Source organism: Theobroma cacao, chromosome 6 (genome assembly GCF_000208745.1).
Source record: "Theobroma cacao cultivar B97-61/B2 chromosome 6, Criollo_cocoa_genome_V2, whole genome shotgun sequence".
In the NCBI taxonomy this organism is placed as follows: domain Eukaryota; kingdom Viridiplantae; phylum Streptophyta; class Magnoliopsida; order Malvales; family Malvaceae; genus Theobroma; species Theobroma cacao.
The window spans coordinates 208,298-224,069 of NC_030855.1; the positions used below are offsets into that span (position 1 = coordinate 208,298).

The following is a 15,772-nucleotide window of genomic DNA, read 5'->3' on the forward strand; positions in this document are numbered from 1 at the left end:
AACGATTTTTTTCGGGGCTTTCCAAGTATGCAAACATATTATCAAGCACATAAATGACATGGCAAATATTTTATAGAGTTGGGCTTGACATTTAAGGACTTGAAGTAAATAAGCGGGCAAGGAAGACAAAACACTTCTCACTAAAGTAATTCTACCGCCTTGGGACAACGTCTTATTTTCCCACCCTATGATGCGCTTCCTTATCTTTGCTACAAGATCATCAAACAACAATACCTTTTTAGGGCTTTTATACAGAGAAGCCCCCAAGTAAGTGATAGGAAGACAACAATGTTTAAATCCTATAGTTTGATATATGATTTGGTGTCTAGAATTTGCCAAGTTTCGATGAGTAATGAAACAACTCTTGTGGTGGTTAACACGCTGTCCAGATACAACTTCATATTCCTGCAAAAATGATAATATTTTCTGCAAAGATGACTTAGCTCCATTAGAGAAAATAATCACGTCATCGACAAATGTTAGATGACTCACTACCATTGAGCACTTGGACAAATAATGAATAGAGAGATATTGAGCATAAAGAGCATTTTCTTTTTAAATAAGAACAAGAAGTTGTTCCTACCTTGACTAGTTGATCTTTCATTTTGTAGTTGAGAAAAAATTCTAGAATCTGGATTTCAATTGATTCCTATTACAATACGTGTGATCAAACTTGGACAATTTGATGCATTAGTTGACTTAGTCATTAAGAATTGTAATGCTTCAATAGTTTATTTATACATGACATTGGTTTTGTTACCATAAAAGTTCTCTCCCTGTTGAAAAGGTCTGAATGACTCAGCAGAAGCAAACACAGTTGAAAAATCAAGTCCATATACAAGAAAAGAAAAAGGAAAAGGGTTTAAACTTGTGTACATTGTAAACACAAGTTGAAGGGTACTACTTACGTGCCACAGTCGACAGAAGAGGCAATGGTCGCACCTACAACAAGTCCTTAATTAATTAATGGAGTATATAACTATTGAAAACAATTTTTTCCATGGACCCAAGAGAGAGAAGATGAATGAACCTAATTGTAAATAAAACTAAGTGAAAAGACAATGCTTAAGAGTATAAGCCCACAAAGGCTAATAAGAAAACAAAAAGGTGAGAAGGATTAGAAACTATAATAATAATAATACAAATAGTTCATGTGTCCCATTTTAACATTAAAAAAATCAAATTTGATTATTAGATATTTAAAAAAAAAAATTTTGAATCCCCCTTCTTTTTTTTTGGTCCGTCAGACAAGTGGCAGGTGACTTCCCCCACATTGAGAGAGAAGAAAATTGGATTTTAAAAAAAAAAAGTTGAATTTAAACTGTCCCCATTGCTTATTGGTCGCTTTTGGGTTATTTAACCATGACCAGAAACCAAACCGTCATTTTCATTTCTCATTTCTCAACTATTTCGCTGAGAGAAATCGAAATTTGAACAGACGAAACAAAAATATTCAAAATTTTTGAATCCCCTTCTTCAATAACGCAAAAAATCAGATCCAAATCTAGGGTTTTTCCTTTCTCGTTTTCTCTCTGTCTCTCTCAAAGCTTCGATCTCTAATTATTTTTGTTTTTGGAATCGAAGAGAAATGGAGGCAATCGAAGAATTGGCAGAGCTTTCCGAATCGATGAGGCAAGCGGCTGCTATCCTTGCCGATGAAGATGTCGATGAGACCTCATCATCCTCCTCCAAACGCTCCTCCACTTTCCTGAACGTCGTCGCTCTCGGCAATGTCGTATGTTCCTCCATCCGATCATATTTCTTTTACACCTTTTTGATGTTCCCTAATGGATCTGCTAGATTTCCTATTTCTTTTCGGTGATAAAGATTGGAAATCTTTGGATGCCAGCTGAAAGAAATGTAACCGGACTAAATATAATTCTTTATGGAAAACTGTCATATTTAGTTGAATTTTATTGATTGATGTAGGACGCTATACTTTTTCATTGGATTGCTAAAGTTGATATTGTTGAGAAAAGCTAGATTTACTAGAAAAATGAGAGAGCAACACGCTGGCTAACATTATATTTGTTTTTTTTAAGGTTTCTTTTGATTCTTTTCTCTTCAAAGCTGAGGGAGTTTTTTAATTGCTAATTTCTCTTCGATTAATTCGAATGCTAATTTAATGATGCTCTAGGATATTCAATCTATAACAGTTATTAGATCCTTGAGGCATGTTGATTTAAACATGAAACATATTTTCCTGTTCACTTTTAGGATTACATCAATTTACCTGCTGCATTTCCAATTTTTTAAAGTTGTTAATGGTTTTTCTATGGAGAGAAAAAAGAAAAAGAAAAGAAGAGAGGAATAAACATTCACCTTTTCCTGAAAAGGCTGGGCATGAAAAGGCCTGTATTTGCTACGCATTCTGTGCCTTATTTGTATTACTATACCCAAAACTGTTTTCACTGTGATTCATTTGTATCTCCAAGCATCTCTTTATGGTGGTGAAGTAGTCTGCATCTTTGTTTTCATCTTTTGGTTGAGATTTCAGTACCTATTTCTTGTCTCCCTCTAAGAGCAGGGAAAACTTAAACATTATTCAAATCATAGGAGGTAGCTCATTGAATAAAAGTTCCTAAAAAGTGAAGAAACAGCTAATTTGTGTTGTAATCAACCTGTTTCTGTCCTACCATGAGGTGTTGAAATATTTTGTCTCATTCTTATATAAATTTTAATTTTCCTTTTCTGAATGTACCAAATAGGGGGCTGGTAAATCTGCAGTCTTGAACAGTCTAATTGGGCATCCTGTTCTGGTACGTTGCATTTGTTTTGAGCTTTTGAGGATATTTATTTTTATCGGAGGACTTCCTTTATATTAGTATTTAATGACAGCCAACTGGTGAAAATGGTGCCACTAGAGCTCCTATCAGCATTGATTTGGCTAGAGATGGTTCTTTAAGCTCTAAATCAATCATCTTGCAAATTGACAATAAATCTCAACAAGTTTCTGCAAGTAAGGCTTCCTTTTTTTAGTTTGTTGCTTCTATTTCATTTGTGGCTTAGTGTTGCTTGTTTGCACCTGGCAAATATACCATTGTTATTATATACTCTGCATATCGGTCTTTTGATGTTGTGATCTCTCTTTCTGCCCTTCATCTTTCAAATTGGTGCATTGTAGGTGCTCTTCGGCATTCTCTACAGGATAGATTAAGCAAAGGTTCTTCAGGCAGGAGTCGTGATGAAATATATCTGAAGCTTCGTACTAGTACAGGTTAGTGTTGATGTTTATTGAATTGTATCATTGATTTGTAGTCGTTTTAGTGAATGTATAAGTAGAAGAATTTCTATAAGAGGTTGATGTCTCCATGAAGTTTTGCTTGTTATATGATAGTTTTAAGTTGTTTTTCTTTTTAAATGATCAATTTAATGAGTATTGTGCTTTTTACATCCAGGGGTGCTTTTAAGAACTAAGTTTGTACATGTGGGTGGCTGGATTGTTTGCAATTATTACCTATGAACTTTAACCAGAGACCTAGCTAACTTTAATAATTTATACTAGCTGATTACCTGTGTCTGGCCATGGGGTTAAATTTTATTGAATAGATTTAAAAGATTATTGTTATTATACTTTTTTTGCATGCACCAACATATGTTCATTTTTTGTTATTTTTAAAAATATAAATTGAGAAATTCTTATATTTGATGATATCTGTACAAATTATTTTAAATTATAAATTTTTTGAATAATCTTAAATCATTACTTTTTTTAGAAGTTTTTGTTTGAAAATATTTAGGAAAAGCGGTAAAACAATTAAAGAATGGCGGAAACAAAGGAAAATAACAAAGAAAAAGGTCCAAATTTTAAAAAAAAAAATCCGTGAAAATCTCAAAGCATATATTAGTTTTTCTAATTTTAAAAGATACAAATTTGTTCATCAAACTTTACTATTTGATATTTCTTTAAAAGTTTTTCAAAATTAGAAATTTTTAAGAAAAATTATCTAAAAGGAATGAAACATGAGAAAACAAATAAGAATAATAGAAGGAATTTAGATTCCCATTTTACTTTTTTTCCCCTTTTAAGTATATTATTTTTCCTTATTCGTATTCCTCATTTCTTTTTCCAAATGAGCTGAAAATGGTTTTGACCAATTTAAAATAAAAGATAAATTCATTGACTAAATCTGTATGCTTAATAATGTTTTTTCTTAAGTCATTCTGAATAATGTTATTTTTATTTGAAGATATTTCAAAATATAACAAATGAAAAAGAAAGAATAGAGGAGAATAAGAAAATTAGAATATTTTCCCAAAACCAAAACCGTTTTTTAATTTTGTTTTGTTGTCCTTTTTTATCACCTTTTTCTGTTCTCTTTTCCCCTTAGTTTTCCTTTTGATGTAAAAGACCAAAATACCCTTAGAATCAATATATTATATAGATGATGGCGTGTAAGTTTCTTCGTTTCCTTACTCTTCTTTTAAATAGTAGTGGCATACCAGATCTAAGTCTTTGTTTGGGTTGCGGAATTATATTATCCATGAAAATCAGTCCTTAAAAAGAAAATATTTCTACTTTTTGGAGAAAACAATTGTAAATATATTCCATGAAAGTCAGTCCTTAAAAAGAAAATATTTCTATTGTTTGGAGAAATCAATGGTAAATTTTTCCTTTGGTTGGTGACCTATAGAATATTTGCATTATTGAGGCATAGATGAAAGCTCTATTAGCTAATCTAATCGAATTTGATTAATCTATTCAAATCTATTTCCAGAATGATACCAAATAGGAAGTTAACATTCATCAAACGCAAATTATCATAAAGTCTTTGTAAGAAAACATGGCCATTCAGAGGTCTATACTTCCCTTTCCCCAATGTCTCTGTTTCTCTCACGTGTGCATGTGCTAAGATATATTCTTGTATGTATGTGCACGTGCAATATAAAACTTACCTTACATTAATAAATTTCTTAACAGTTTTTCCCCTTGTTTCGTATCTCAGCCCCACCATTAAAATTGATTGATTTACCTGGACTGGAGCAAAGAATTGTGGACGACTCATTGGTGAGTGGCTGAATGTTTTCAATTTTTAACAGCTGGACCCTCTGACACATTCTTTGTTTCTTAATTCTTTATTTAGATTGCCAGTTTTTGAGATGTTTTGATTGGCTAGTTATCTGACTATTTCTCTTACTTCATTCCTCAGCTCAGAGAGTATGTTGAACATAATGATGCTATTTTGCTTGTTATCGTGCCTGCTGCTCAGGCGCCAGAAATTTCATCCTCCCGAGCACTTAGGATTGCGAAGGAATATGATTCAGAAGGTGGGAATTCCATAGTTCTTGCATATTTAAATGATATTTTTCCAGGCTGAAAGTGAGAAAATTTTTCTTTCCACTGTATTTTTAAAATTGTTTTGCCAATTTTTAATTGATTGTAGGGACCAGAACTGTTGGCATCATTAGTAAAATTGATCAAGCTGCTTCAGACTCAAAAGCCCTTGCAGCAGTTCAGGCTCTTTTGTCAAATCAGGGACCACCTAAAACTTCTGATATTCCATGGGTTGCTTTAATCGGTCAGTCTGTTTCTATAGCTTCAGCTCAATCTGGAAGTGCTTCATCTGATAATTCTTTAGAAACGGCTTGGCGAGCGGAGAATGAAAGTCTCAAATCAATTTTGACCGGAGCCCCTCAAAGCAAACTCGGGAGAGTAGCTTTGGTAGACACCCTTGCTGGCCAGATACGTAACCGTATGAAACTCAGGCTTCCAAATCTCCTTTCAGGGTACTTGCTTTGCCCAATTCCTTCTGCCCTTTGGTTTCTGTTTATGTCATTATTCAAGTCTACGAAATTGCTGCATTCTTTTTTTTTTTGGTGGTACTGTATTTTCCTTTCTAATACTGCTCTATTACTGCCTAGAAAGTGGGAAATATTGTGTTCCTAGATCCTATTTTGGTGCAGAATTCTTTTGTTTTAGCTCCCAAGGTTTAAGGAAAGAATTACCACAAGGCCCCTTAAATAGATTCTTTCAGAATCTATGTAAATTTATATTGCTAGTAAATCACATATTATCTTTAAAAGCTCATGCTTGTATTAAGGTATCTGTACTACCTAATGAGCTTAGTATGATTCTCAATCAAAAATTGTTATGAGGTTGACCATTTGCAAAATAATTAGGTTACTAATAGATGTCTTCACAATGGTAGAGGTGGCCTAGTTGGCAAGTAAGTATTAAGGTTAAGGTTCTTTTCTATGATTAGATACCCAAATATATGTGAGGTTGATAGCATCGCACAAGATCACCAACATTTGGAGTCTTATTGGAATCATCTTCAATTTGCATCCATATACACCATCATCATCATCATCATCATTATGATTAATATTAGTATTATTCGTTTGTTGTATAATTGGTGGAATTTGCTTCATTTTTTTTAAGACAGTTGTTACAGAAGAGTTGAAACTAAACTTGGTTTTACATTTATTATTATTTTAAAGCTGTCAATGTCTTAATTCCTTTTTTAGGTTTCTAATTATTCCCTTCTTCACCACATGCCAGGCTTCAGGGGAAGTCTCAAATAGTCCAGGATGAATTATTGAGGCTTGGTGAACAAATGGTTAGTACTGCTGAAGGCACAAGAGCTATTGCGTTGGAGCTGTGCCGTGAATTTGAGGACAAATTTCTGCAACACATAACGGGTGGTGAAGTGAGTTGCTTCTTGTAGAAGTGAAATGCTCATCTTTATTGTTAAGTACTGATAGAGAGGGCTAAAGAACTATCTGCATGCTTATGATAAATGTCCAAACAATATTTAAAAATGGCTATTTTTGACAAATCTTTGTAGTGTTTTTTGGTCTGAGTCTGATTTAATAAATTCTCTTATATTGCTTGAATTATTTTTGCCCCCAATTTTGCAGGGAAATGGTTGGAAAATTGTTGCTAGTTTTGAGGGAAGTTTCCCTAACAGGATTAAGCAGCTCCCTTTGGACAGACATTTTGACATAAACAATGTCAAGAGGGTAGGTTCTACAGTCAAATTTCATTAAACTTTTGTGCCTTCTTAAGTTGCTAGTTATTGGTCGGTTTCTTTACCTTCACAATGGCACTTTTCTCTCAGATTGTCTTAGAAGCTGATGGTTATCAACCCTATCTGATATCTCCAGAGAAGGGTTTAAGATCTTTGATAAAAGGTGTCTTAGAGCTAGCAAAAGAACCTTCACGTTTATGTGTTGATGAGGTACCTCTTTGTTGTGCTCTGGACCTATACTTTCTTGTAAAGGTTAATTCTTCATGATTGTTTTCCCTTTTGTTGCATATTTGTAAGTATACTTTCTACTAATGCAAGCATTAAGCCTTTTATTTCTGCTGTATCTGTTTTCTAAGTTTTATATAAGTATGTTTGCACAAGTTTCTGCTGTTAACATTGTAGGTGAGGAAACAAGGTTATGGTTGGAATAGATAACAACGTATATTAAGCATTTTCACTATAACAATTAAATCGATATTCTGGCACTTTTTCCCGTGTGAAAAAGGTTCCTGAACATTTATAGCTCTGTTTCCATGCAATTAATTAATCATATGATATTCATCTCAATGAGATTTTTTCTTTGTTTTTTATTCCAACTTTGAAGCCAATGTTTTTGGGTGCCTGTCAAATTAGGTTCACCGTGTATTGTTGGATATAGTTTCTGCTGCTGCAAATGCTACACCTGGTCTTGGAAGATATGCTCCTTTTAAGAGAGAGGTATATACTTTACAAACTTTAAAAGTTTAGACTATTGCATGTGGAATTTATTACTTAAAAAATTTATGCAGGTTGTGGCAATTGCAAGTGCTGCACTTGATGGTTTTAAAAATGAAGCCAAAAAGATGGTTGTTGCACTAGTGGATATGGAACGTGCGTTTGTTCCCCCTCAACATTTCATTCGTCTGGTGCAAAGGCGGTAAGCTAAGAGATATACTTATATGAAATATTTTTTTGGTCGTTCTAATGATTTATTTATTTGTTGCAACTTTTCTGTTCCCCTTTCGATAATTTAAGCAATATATACTTTTATTTTTGTTTTTGTTTTTGTTTTCTATCAATTCTCTGACCCATTAGTTTTCATTAGAATGGAGAGACAGCGTCGAGAAGAAGAGCTGAAGAATCGGTCCTCCAAGAAGGCACTTGATGCAGAGCAGTCAATTCTTAATCGGGTATGGAGTTATTTACTTTCTTTATGCTAAGTTGGCTTTAGTAGATATTTTAATATTAAGCTTGTCGGTGACTACATTTGTCCAACAGACTATTTGTTTTCTTCATTTCTGTTTTTTAGGCAACTAGTCCTCAAACAGGTGGACAACAATCTGAAGGAAGCTTAAAAACGTTGAAAGATAAATCAAGTAAGCAAGAAAAAGATGTACAAGAGGGATCAGCGCTGAAGACTGCTGGACCTGGTGGTGAGATAACAGCAGGTTAGTAATCCAACTGAGGATTTGGAATACATAACTATGAAATTTATGTTTTCATCTACCATCCGGAATCATAGCCTCGAACGTCTTCTCTTTCCTGTGGTGCCATTGCGAAATGGCAAAGGATTTGTGCCTGTGGGAATTATCAAATTTTCATAAGTAGTCTGTGAAATAATGAACATGATGCTGACATGCTGTCTCTCAGGAGCAGAGCCACAATATGTGTAAGCAAGGGCAATTTACTCTCCTGAATTCCAAAAACAAGCAGGTTTTAGTTTGAATCTATAGCACACTATGTAGATGTTGTAAAAGTGCTCTTGCTAACAGCAGGCAGGGATCATTTTGAAATCCTAGAAACATATTAAAGGTCAAGACTTTAAAAACTGGGTATAAAGCTTTGCATTCATTTTTTTTAGGAAATTTACTGGTTTTTAAACTCTCAATAATATGTTAATAATCCCAGTTATATAATGTTCTAACTTCACATCTCTCTTTCTCTCTTTCTCTCATATATATATAGATAGATAGATGTAAGTGCAAAAGCTTACAATAAACACATATGTGTTCACCTCTTAGTTTCCCTTCTTAGAATCTTGTAGTAAGGCTGGCTGGCTGGAATATTGAAATGGTGATAAAAGAAATCCCACATCTCTCAAAATTAGGGGTATCTTAGGCATATAAATAAAACAACGGCCTTTCTACAATTGCCATTTGGTTTTAGGTTCGATGCCCATCCTAAAAATTTAACATGGAATCAGAGGAGGTGTTGTCCCCATTCGTTAGTCCCTTCGTAGGTCCCCCGTCAATTGATTCATGCCATGTGATAGGTCTGTGGTCCCATACTTGAGGGGGAGTATTGAAGTGCTGATAAAAAATATCCCACACTGTTTAGTGGTTTTCTGGACATATAAATATAACAAGGGCCTCTCCACCTATTGCCAATTGGTTTTAGGTTGGATGTGCATCTGAAAATTTTTAACTCTATATAGAGTGCAAAATCTTGTAATAAACATGTATGCATTCATCTCTTAGTTCCTTTCTCAGAATCTTGTAGTAAGTCTAAGGTTTAGCTGGTAAGAAATGTCGAAAAAGTGAGGTTGTAGGGATTTAGGAGGGATAGGAATGGTAGAATGGAAGTTTGGCAGGTATTTATTGCAAAGTTCTTCATACACAGATACACCTTTATATTAATTATTTGCAATTTTAAACAAAACAATTTTCTTTTCATTTATTGAGCTTATTCTGGATATGATCCTAAATAGAGCCCAATAGCACAATACGATCCATGTAGCTGACTGCTTGTGGGAAAACCCTTAGCATCAATTCTGTTTGTATCTGCAGGATTCTTGCTGAAGAAAAGTGGCAAAACAAATGGGTGGAGTAGGCGATGGTTTGTTTTGAATGAGAAAACTGGCAAGGTTAGTGTGTTGTATTTTCAAAAACCAAAAGTTAGTGTGTTGTGCTGCTATTATCCATCTGTGTGTGTGTGTGTGTCTGTGTATAGCTGATGATGCCTGTTATTTTCTCTCTGTTCAAGTAATGATGTTAAACAGTAATCTTTGCTACAGTTTGGTTATACAAAAAAACAGGAGGAAAGGCATTTTCGTGGTGTCATCACATTGGAGGTATGAAGTGAATGTTCATCTCTCGGATATCTTGCTTTGGAAGTGACTATAGTTGGATTATAACGCTAATAGACACATGCATGTCTTCTGATTGTTCAATATTATTCATTATCTCTTAGTGATTATAGAAGTTGATTAATTTTTGTTCACTTTTTAATGGTGCAATGTGTACAAGTGGCATTCTAACCTCTCTCTCACTCTCTCTTTGCAAGTTGCTTTGTATGAGGGTATTGGTACTACTTGAAGATTAACACTCTCCATATGTCAAGACTAACTTTGTTGTCTTTTAGGGTGTTAGTTGCATTAGCTCGAAGGTGCTTGTTTCGAGATATTGGTTATTATGGAAATGTTTTCATCACTTTTAGATTGCCTTGTACATGGGTAGCACCGCCATTGTTTCTTTTGGTGCTTTTGTTCTTCACTTGTTAAGAAAAAGGGAAATAAAAGATTCTTTCTTGATCTCTGCCGAAGGACAGATTTGGGGGAATTTTCCTGCATATGGTGAATGGAAGTGAAGGAATTAGGATTAGGATTAGGGTTTAGAGCCTGTTTGGCCCAGTGGAAACTTCTATATGAACTGTTGCTCGAGTAAGGCTGTTCTAAAAGTGTTGCAAACATAAGCTAAATTAGCAGTTATCGAATTAATGCAGAAATGTTGTAAATGTAAAAAATAATTTATTAATTATAATTTATTTTTCATAATTAAAAAAAATTAAAAGATTCAGCTTTATTAAAATCATAAGTTCTAGAAAGACACAAATAAATAAAATAAAATAAGTTTGTATTAGTTATAAGTAACAAAATAAATTAAATTAAGGGATAAAATTGAACCAAATAAAGATGAATGTGGAAAAATATAATTCTCTCTATCATTTTATAAATTATTGAAGGGTAAAGTGAGAATTTAGAAAGGTCTTATTAAATATTTTTATTGGTGAGAATTTCATATTTTAGATTACACTACATCTCTATCTGTTATGTTTCTGACATTAATGAGCACCCATTTTGTAATCTGGCCTTTATATTTTCATATAAATTTTCATGTTTGACTTACTTTGTTTTATATTTGTAGAATGCAAACGAATTATTTTCTAGGTTTTGTTGTTAATTTAATTATGAGGAAGAAACAATATGTAAATATTGGTTAACATTCAATGTGGCAGTGTATTTGGAAGATATGAGGGGATGATTTTAAAACCCACTCTTGTTTAGGTATTTTGATGAATGAAAAATTAACAAATCTATAGATTTTATTGTAATTGTGAAATTTCTGTTTTCAAAGGCTTTATTGTTCTCATTTATCCTAACTCTGAACTCCAGAGTCCTCCTTTGAAACTTAAATTTCCAAATGCTATCTTAATACTTCAAATGGATAAAGAAATTAATTCCTGTCCTTTTCCCTCTAAACTACCCTAAATATTCTTAATACATAATTATTTAGCTAAATTAAAATTATTAGACAGGAAATCAGTTTTCTCTTCAAAAATAAAAGACTAGTGTGTGTGTGTGTGTGTGTGTGTGAGAGAGAGAGAGAGAGAGAGAGAGAGAAGAAGTAGTTNGTAAAGTAAGTAGTGTGTGTGTGTGTGTGTGTGTGTGAGAGAGAGAGAGAGAGAGAGAGAGAGAGAAAGAATTTTGGGCTTGACTAGGAATAAAAATCCTAGAATTGCTGATTGGGACTAGAGAATTAGTAAGCTGTTATATGTTAGATTGCTTTGCTTTATAGATGTGATCTCAATAAGATTGCTCATATTTTAAATCGATTGGTCTGTCCTCTATGTCAGTCACTGCTTTTCTAATCATTTAATCATCAGGAATGCAACATTGAGGAAGTTGCTGATGATGAAAGTGGCTCATCCAAAAGTTCCAAGGATAAGAAGGCAAATGGACCTGATTCTGGGAAAGGACCCAGTCTTGTTTTCAAGATAACTAGCAGGGTTCCATATAAGACAGTTTTGAAAGGTTTACTAGTTTCCTTAAATTGATTTTGTTGTTCTTATACTAAGTTGCATGCCATTATATGCTTCAATTTTATTTTGCAGCTCACAGTGCTGTGTTGTTAAAGGCTGAGAGCACTGCAGATAAGGTTGAGTGGTTAGAAAGGTTAAGAAATGTTGTTGAATCTAAAGGAGGGCAAGTGAAGGGTGAATCAGCCCCTCCCATGAGGCAAAGTCTATCTGATGGTTCACTTGTGAGTTATTGGTTAATTCCGATTGGCTTCTCTTATCTTATACTCGTGTTCTGATGATGTTTTAGGTTCTTGGAGTTCTGTAGTTCATTATTTTGTTAGGATTTAGGGGTATTTTGGTTTAGATTGTTTTAACTAATTTGATCATTCAATTTGATTTGGTAAAATTTTAGCTATGAATCAATGTGTGGTTGACCAGCATAAGAATGGCCTTTTCTTTTTGTTGGGAAAATAGTATCAGTCAAAAGGTTTTTTGGTAAAAAGTAAAAAACTGTGGTTTAAATAAAACAATTCATAAAAAAGAAATCACCTGGAATGTTTTTATTTGTATTTTTATTTGTTTATAACAGAGTGGAAAGTTAATATTTTTCCTATGATTACTCTTAAATATAAACAATTACTTTTCAACTTGTTTGCTTTTTAATCAGTTGGGAAATTTTCAAAGGTTCTCCCCCCTCCCCCCACCCTCTTGGTAAGCAAAGAACTATTGAAAAAAAGTAGCGTTTGGTATGAGGAAAGTGAGAGCACATTCCTTGCAGTGTGTCTAATTAAATTACGTTACAGTGTTTGTATATTGCATTTTAATAAATAAGGGTAATTCTGAAAATTGACATTACATTTTCAGCAAAGTATTAACGCTACAATGTCATCTTTCATGCATTTTAATCGTTACTTTGCTTATATATTAAACACGGTAATGTTATCTTTCTTGCAATCACATTACCTGTAATCATATTGCATTGTAAGGTACCAAACGCCACCAAAGAGTTGTTGGGGAGGTGGCCAATGTATAGCTTAATTGGCCTGCTTTAATTCTGAAAAAAGAAAGTTGGAATCTGGTTTGTCTATCAAAATTTTGATTATCAAACATCTATTATTACCAATATGCATATTGCCCTTGCAGGATACAATGGCAAGAAGACCTGCTGATCCAGAAGAAGAGCTTCGGTGGATGTCCCAAGAAGTACGTGGTTATGTGGAAGCTGTTCTTAACAGCCTTGCTGCTAATGTTCCAAAGGTCAGTTTATTCTCTTGAATGACCTTTTGTGTTTGTGCTGATGTATAGTTTCTAATCATCATTGTTTTAACTTAGCAGGCTGTTGTTCTTTGCCAAGTAGAGAAAGCGAAAGAAGACATGCTCATTCAATTATATAGCTCTGTTAGGTCAGTGCTATTTATGTTTCCTAGCCTGTGTAAAAGTGCTTGTTTTTGCTTCTTCCTTCTGTCTTCTTTTTGCTTTGTCAAATTGATTCTAGAAGTTTGCTGGAAGCAGCTTGCTCGATTGTCATGGATGCTCATTGATTCTGGCTATCTTTTTTCTTTGAGGCATAGTTTTATCCATAGTAAGATTCATTCTGCTGGATATTCGTTTTGAAGATAGAGCCAATCTTAGGAGGCTCATACTGTCATAATAAATGGGTAATGAGGGTTGCCGAATGTTTGATATATTCCTACCACTTTTGTTTAATGTTGGAAGAACACAGTTTGCGGTTAGGTCAAAGACATGCAGCTTTTATACATGCTATTAATATCCATGCTTTGTTGCTGAAAACTATTACCTTTTTTGGATATACTTTTATGTTTTGATGTTATTTCAGTTCTTACTGGGGAATGACATTACTCTCATGCTTTGATGGTTAGTGCCATAAGCAATGCCAGGATTGAGGAATTACTCCAGGAAGACCAAAATGCAAAGCGCAGGAGGGAACGTTACCAGAAACAATCGTCTCTTCTTTCAAAACTTACGAGGCTACTTAGCATTCATGACAATCGAGCAGCTGCCGCCTCCAGCTGGTCTAATGGTAGTGTAGCAGGTAGCATTTTCTTGTGATTCTCGTTGTGCAAAGAAATGTCATGCTTATTTGCAAAGATGGTTGCCATCCATGCGCATGTACAATGTTTCTGTAGAAATGTTAATCATACAATGTGCTTTGTGCAAACCTTTTCTTTCATTTATTTGGTCAAATTGGTGCAAAACCTTCCAATGATCCAGAATTGAATGCATTCCATTTACATTTAACTGTAGGATGCTTGTTTTGTCTTGTAGTGATTTTATTTTATAGGTCTCTCCACCTGAACAACTGTGGTTTTTTCTCTCCTTTTGTTGAGATACAGAAAACAGCCCACGAGCAAGTGGACCCTCATCAGGTGAAGACTGGAGGTCTGCATTTGATGCTGCTGCAAATGGACCTGTTGAATCATCTAGATATGGGGCCAACGGTCATAGCAGACGGTATAGTGACCCAGCACAGAATGGTGATGTAGGTTCAGGGTCAAGCTCTGGCAGCCGGCGGACACCAACTCGGTTGCCACCAGCACCACCACAGTCTGCTTCATCTTACAGATACTAGATAAGGACTTAAATCACTTATATTTCATTCATGCAAATTCATCTTGGGTGGGCATTTGATCTTGTCATGGAGCATATTTCTCAAGCTCAGATTATATCATGTAGCGTTTGTAGATTTAGAATAGGTGTGTAGATATATGTGGCGTTACATCTATGTGATTTTGAGATGTATTTTTGTCAATTATAATCTTTTTTTCTTTGGGAGGGGTTGTATCGGTAGGAGGGTCATCTATTTCAATTCTTTAAGATACTACAAATGTATTTGTTTGTATTGAATCTAAATGAGCAAAACTTTTCGTTGTCCGGTTGCTTTAAGGAAAAAGCATTTAACCTTTGGAAGTAAATTACCCAACTTATGCTCTTTTCCATAGCAACTTATATTTGTTATTTAGTTTCAAATGTCCCCGAATATTTCTTATTTCTTCTGTGTTTTTTATTCGTCTGCTCTTGATCCTAAATTCTCACACCAAAAGCTTCTTCAATAGCTTTTGTTGAGACAAATTTAGTGGAGTCATGGGTGTAGAATTAAGCCCAGGTTGGCCGTCTCTGCCGAGTATAGCTAGTTAGCATTGGCCGAAAGCGGCACAATGGGGGGCACTGATGATTGGTACTCAGAATCAGCCAGTACTATCTCGGAAGAGATGTGAACTAGGCATACTGCTCTAAAGGACGTACGAATCTTGCACTCTTCCACCTTGAAGCTTCGGTTTTTGCAGAGTTTCCATGTGCAGGTATCAAAGTTTGAAAGCATGAAAATCCTTGATCGAAATTTTGAAAGCAATAATGACTTTCTCTCGTTTAGTGTAGCACAATATTTTTATTTTCTTTCTAAGTATCCAACACATATTGAGTGAAATTAACGATATGATTTTTTAAAAATAAACAGTACTTATTCGAAGGAAAAAAATATTATAAGAAAAAAGTTAAAACTTATAAAAGACCTAAGTAAAGTTTACATTTTACATTCTAAATAACAAATCTTGATTTGATTTGAATTAAAATGTTAATAATATTTATTATTACATAAAAATAAAAAATTTAAAATTTTAATAATAAATAAAATTTAAATGTTATCTTATAAGCCTAAAGTTATGTATGGATTTGATTTTTACTCTGAATATTTTTATTTATTGGTATTGGCCGCTTTTGGACCGACCCAAGCTTCAAACCGCAATCGAACCGAATCGAATCGACCCACATTTTAAAAGACACGAGTT

General features: G+C 34.1%; 1 protein-coding gene across 2 annotated transcripts; it reads left to right on the plus strand.

The window, feature by feature from the left end:
- Positions 1,371 to 14,917, plus strand: LOC18595033 (dynamin-2B). Of its 2 annotated transcripts, XM_007022790.2 has the most exons (22): positions 1,379 to 1,735; positions 2,709 to 2,759; positions 2,839 to 2,959; positions 3,125 to 3,217; positions 4,947 to 5,008; positions 5,151 to 5,268; positions 5,385 to 5,727; positions 6,503 to 6,650; positions 6,862 to 6,963; positions 7,062 to 7,181; positions 7,605 to 7,688; positions 7,760 to 7,887; positions 8,056 to 8,140; positions 8,260 to 8,398; positions 9,737 to 9,813; positions 9,964 to 10,020; positions 11,832 to 11,979; positions 12,060 to 12,208; positions 13,110 to 13,223; positions 13,302 to 13,369; positions 13,847 to 14,019; positions 14,321 to 14,917. In XM_007022790.2, exons 1-22 carry the CDS (start codon positions 1,589 to 1,591, stop codon positions 14,554 to 14,556), a joined length of 2,763 nt encoding a protein of 920 aa, XP_007022852.2. In that variant the 5' UTR covers positions 1,379 to 1,588; the 3' UTR covers positions 14,557 to 14,917. The 2 variants fall into 2 exon arrangements, with proteins under 2 accessions (XP_017979108.1, XP_007022852.2); XM_018123619.1 differs by lacking the exon at positions 14,321 to 14,917 and having other exon boundaries at positions 1,371 to 1,735; positions 13,804 to 13,883.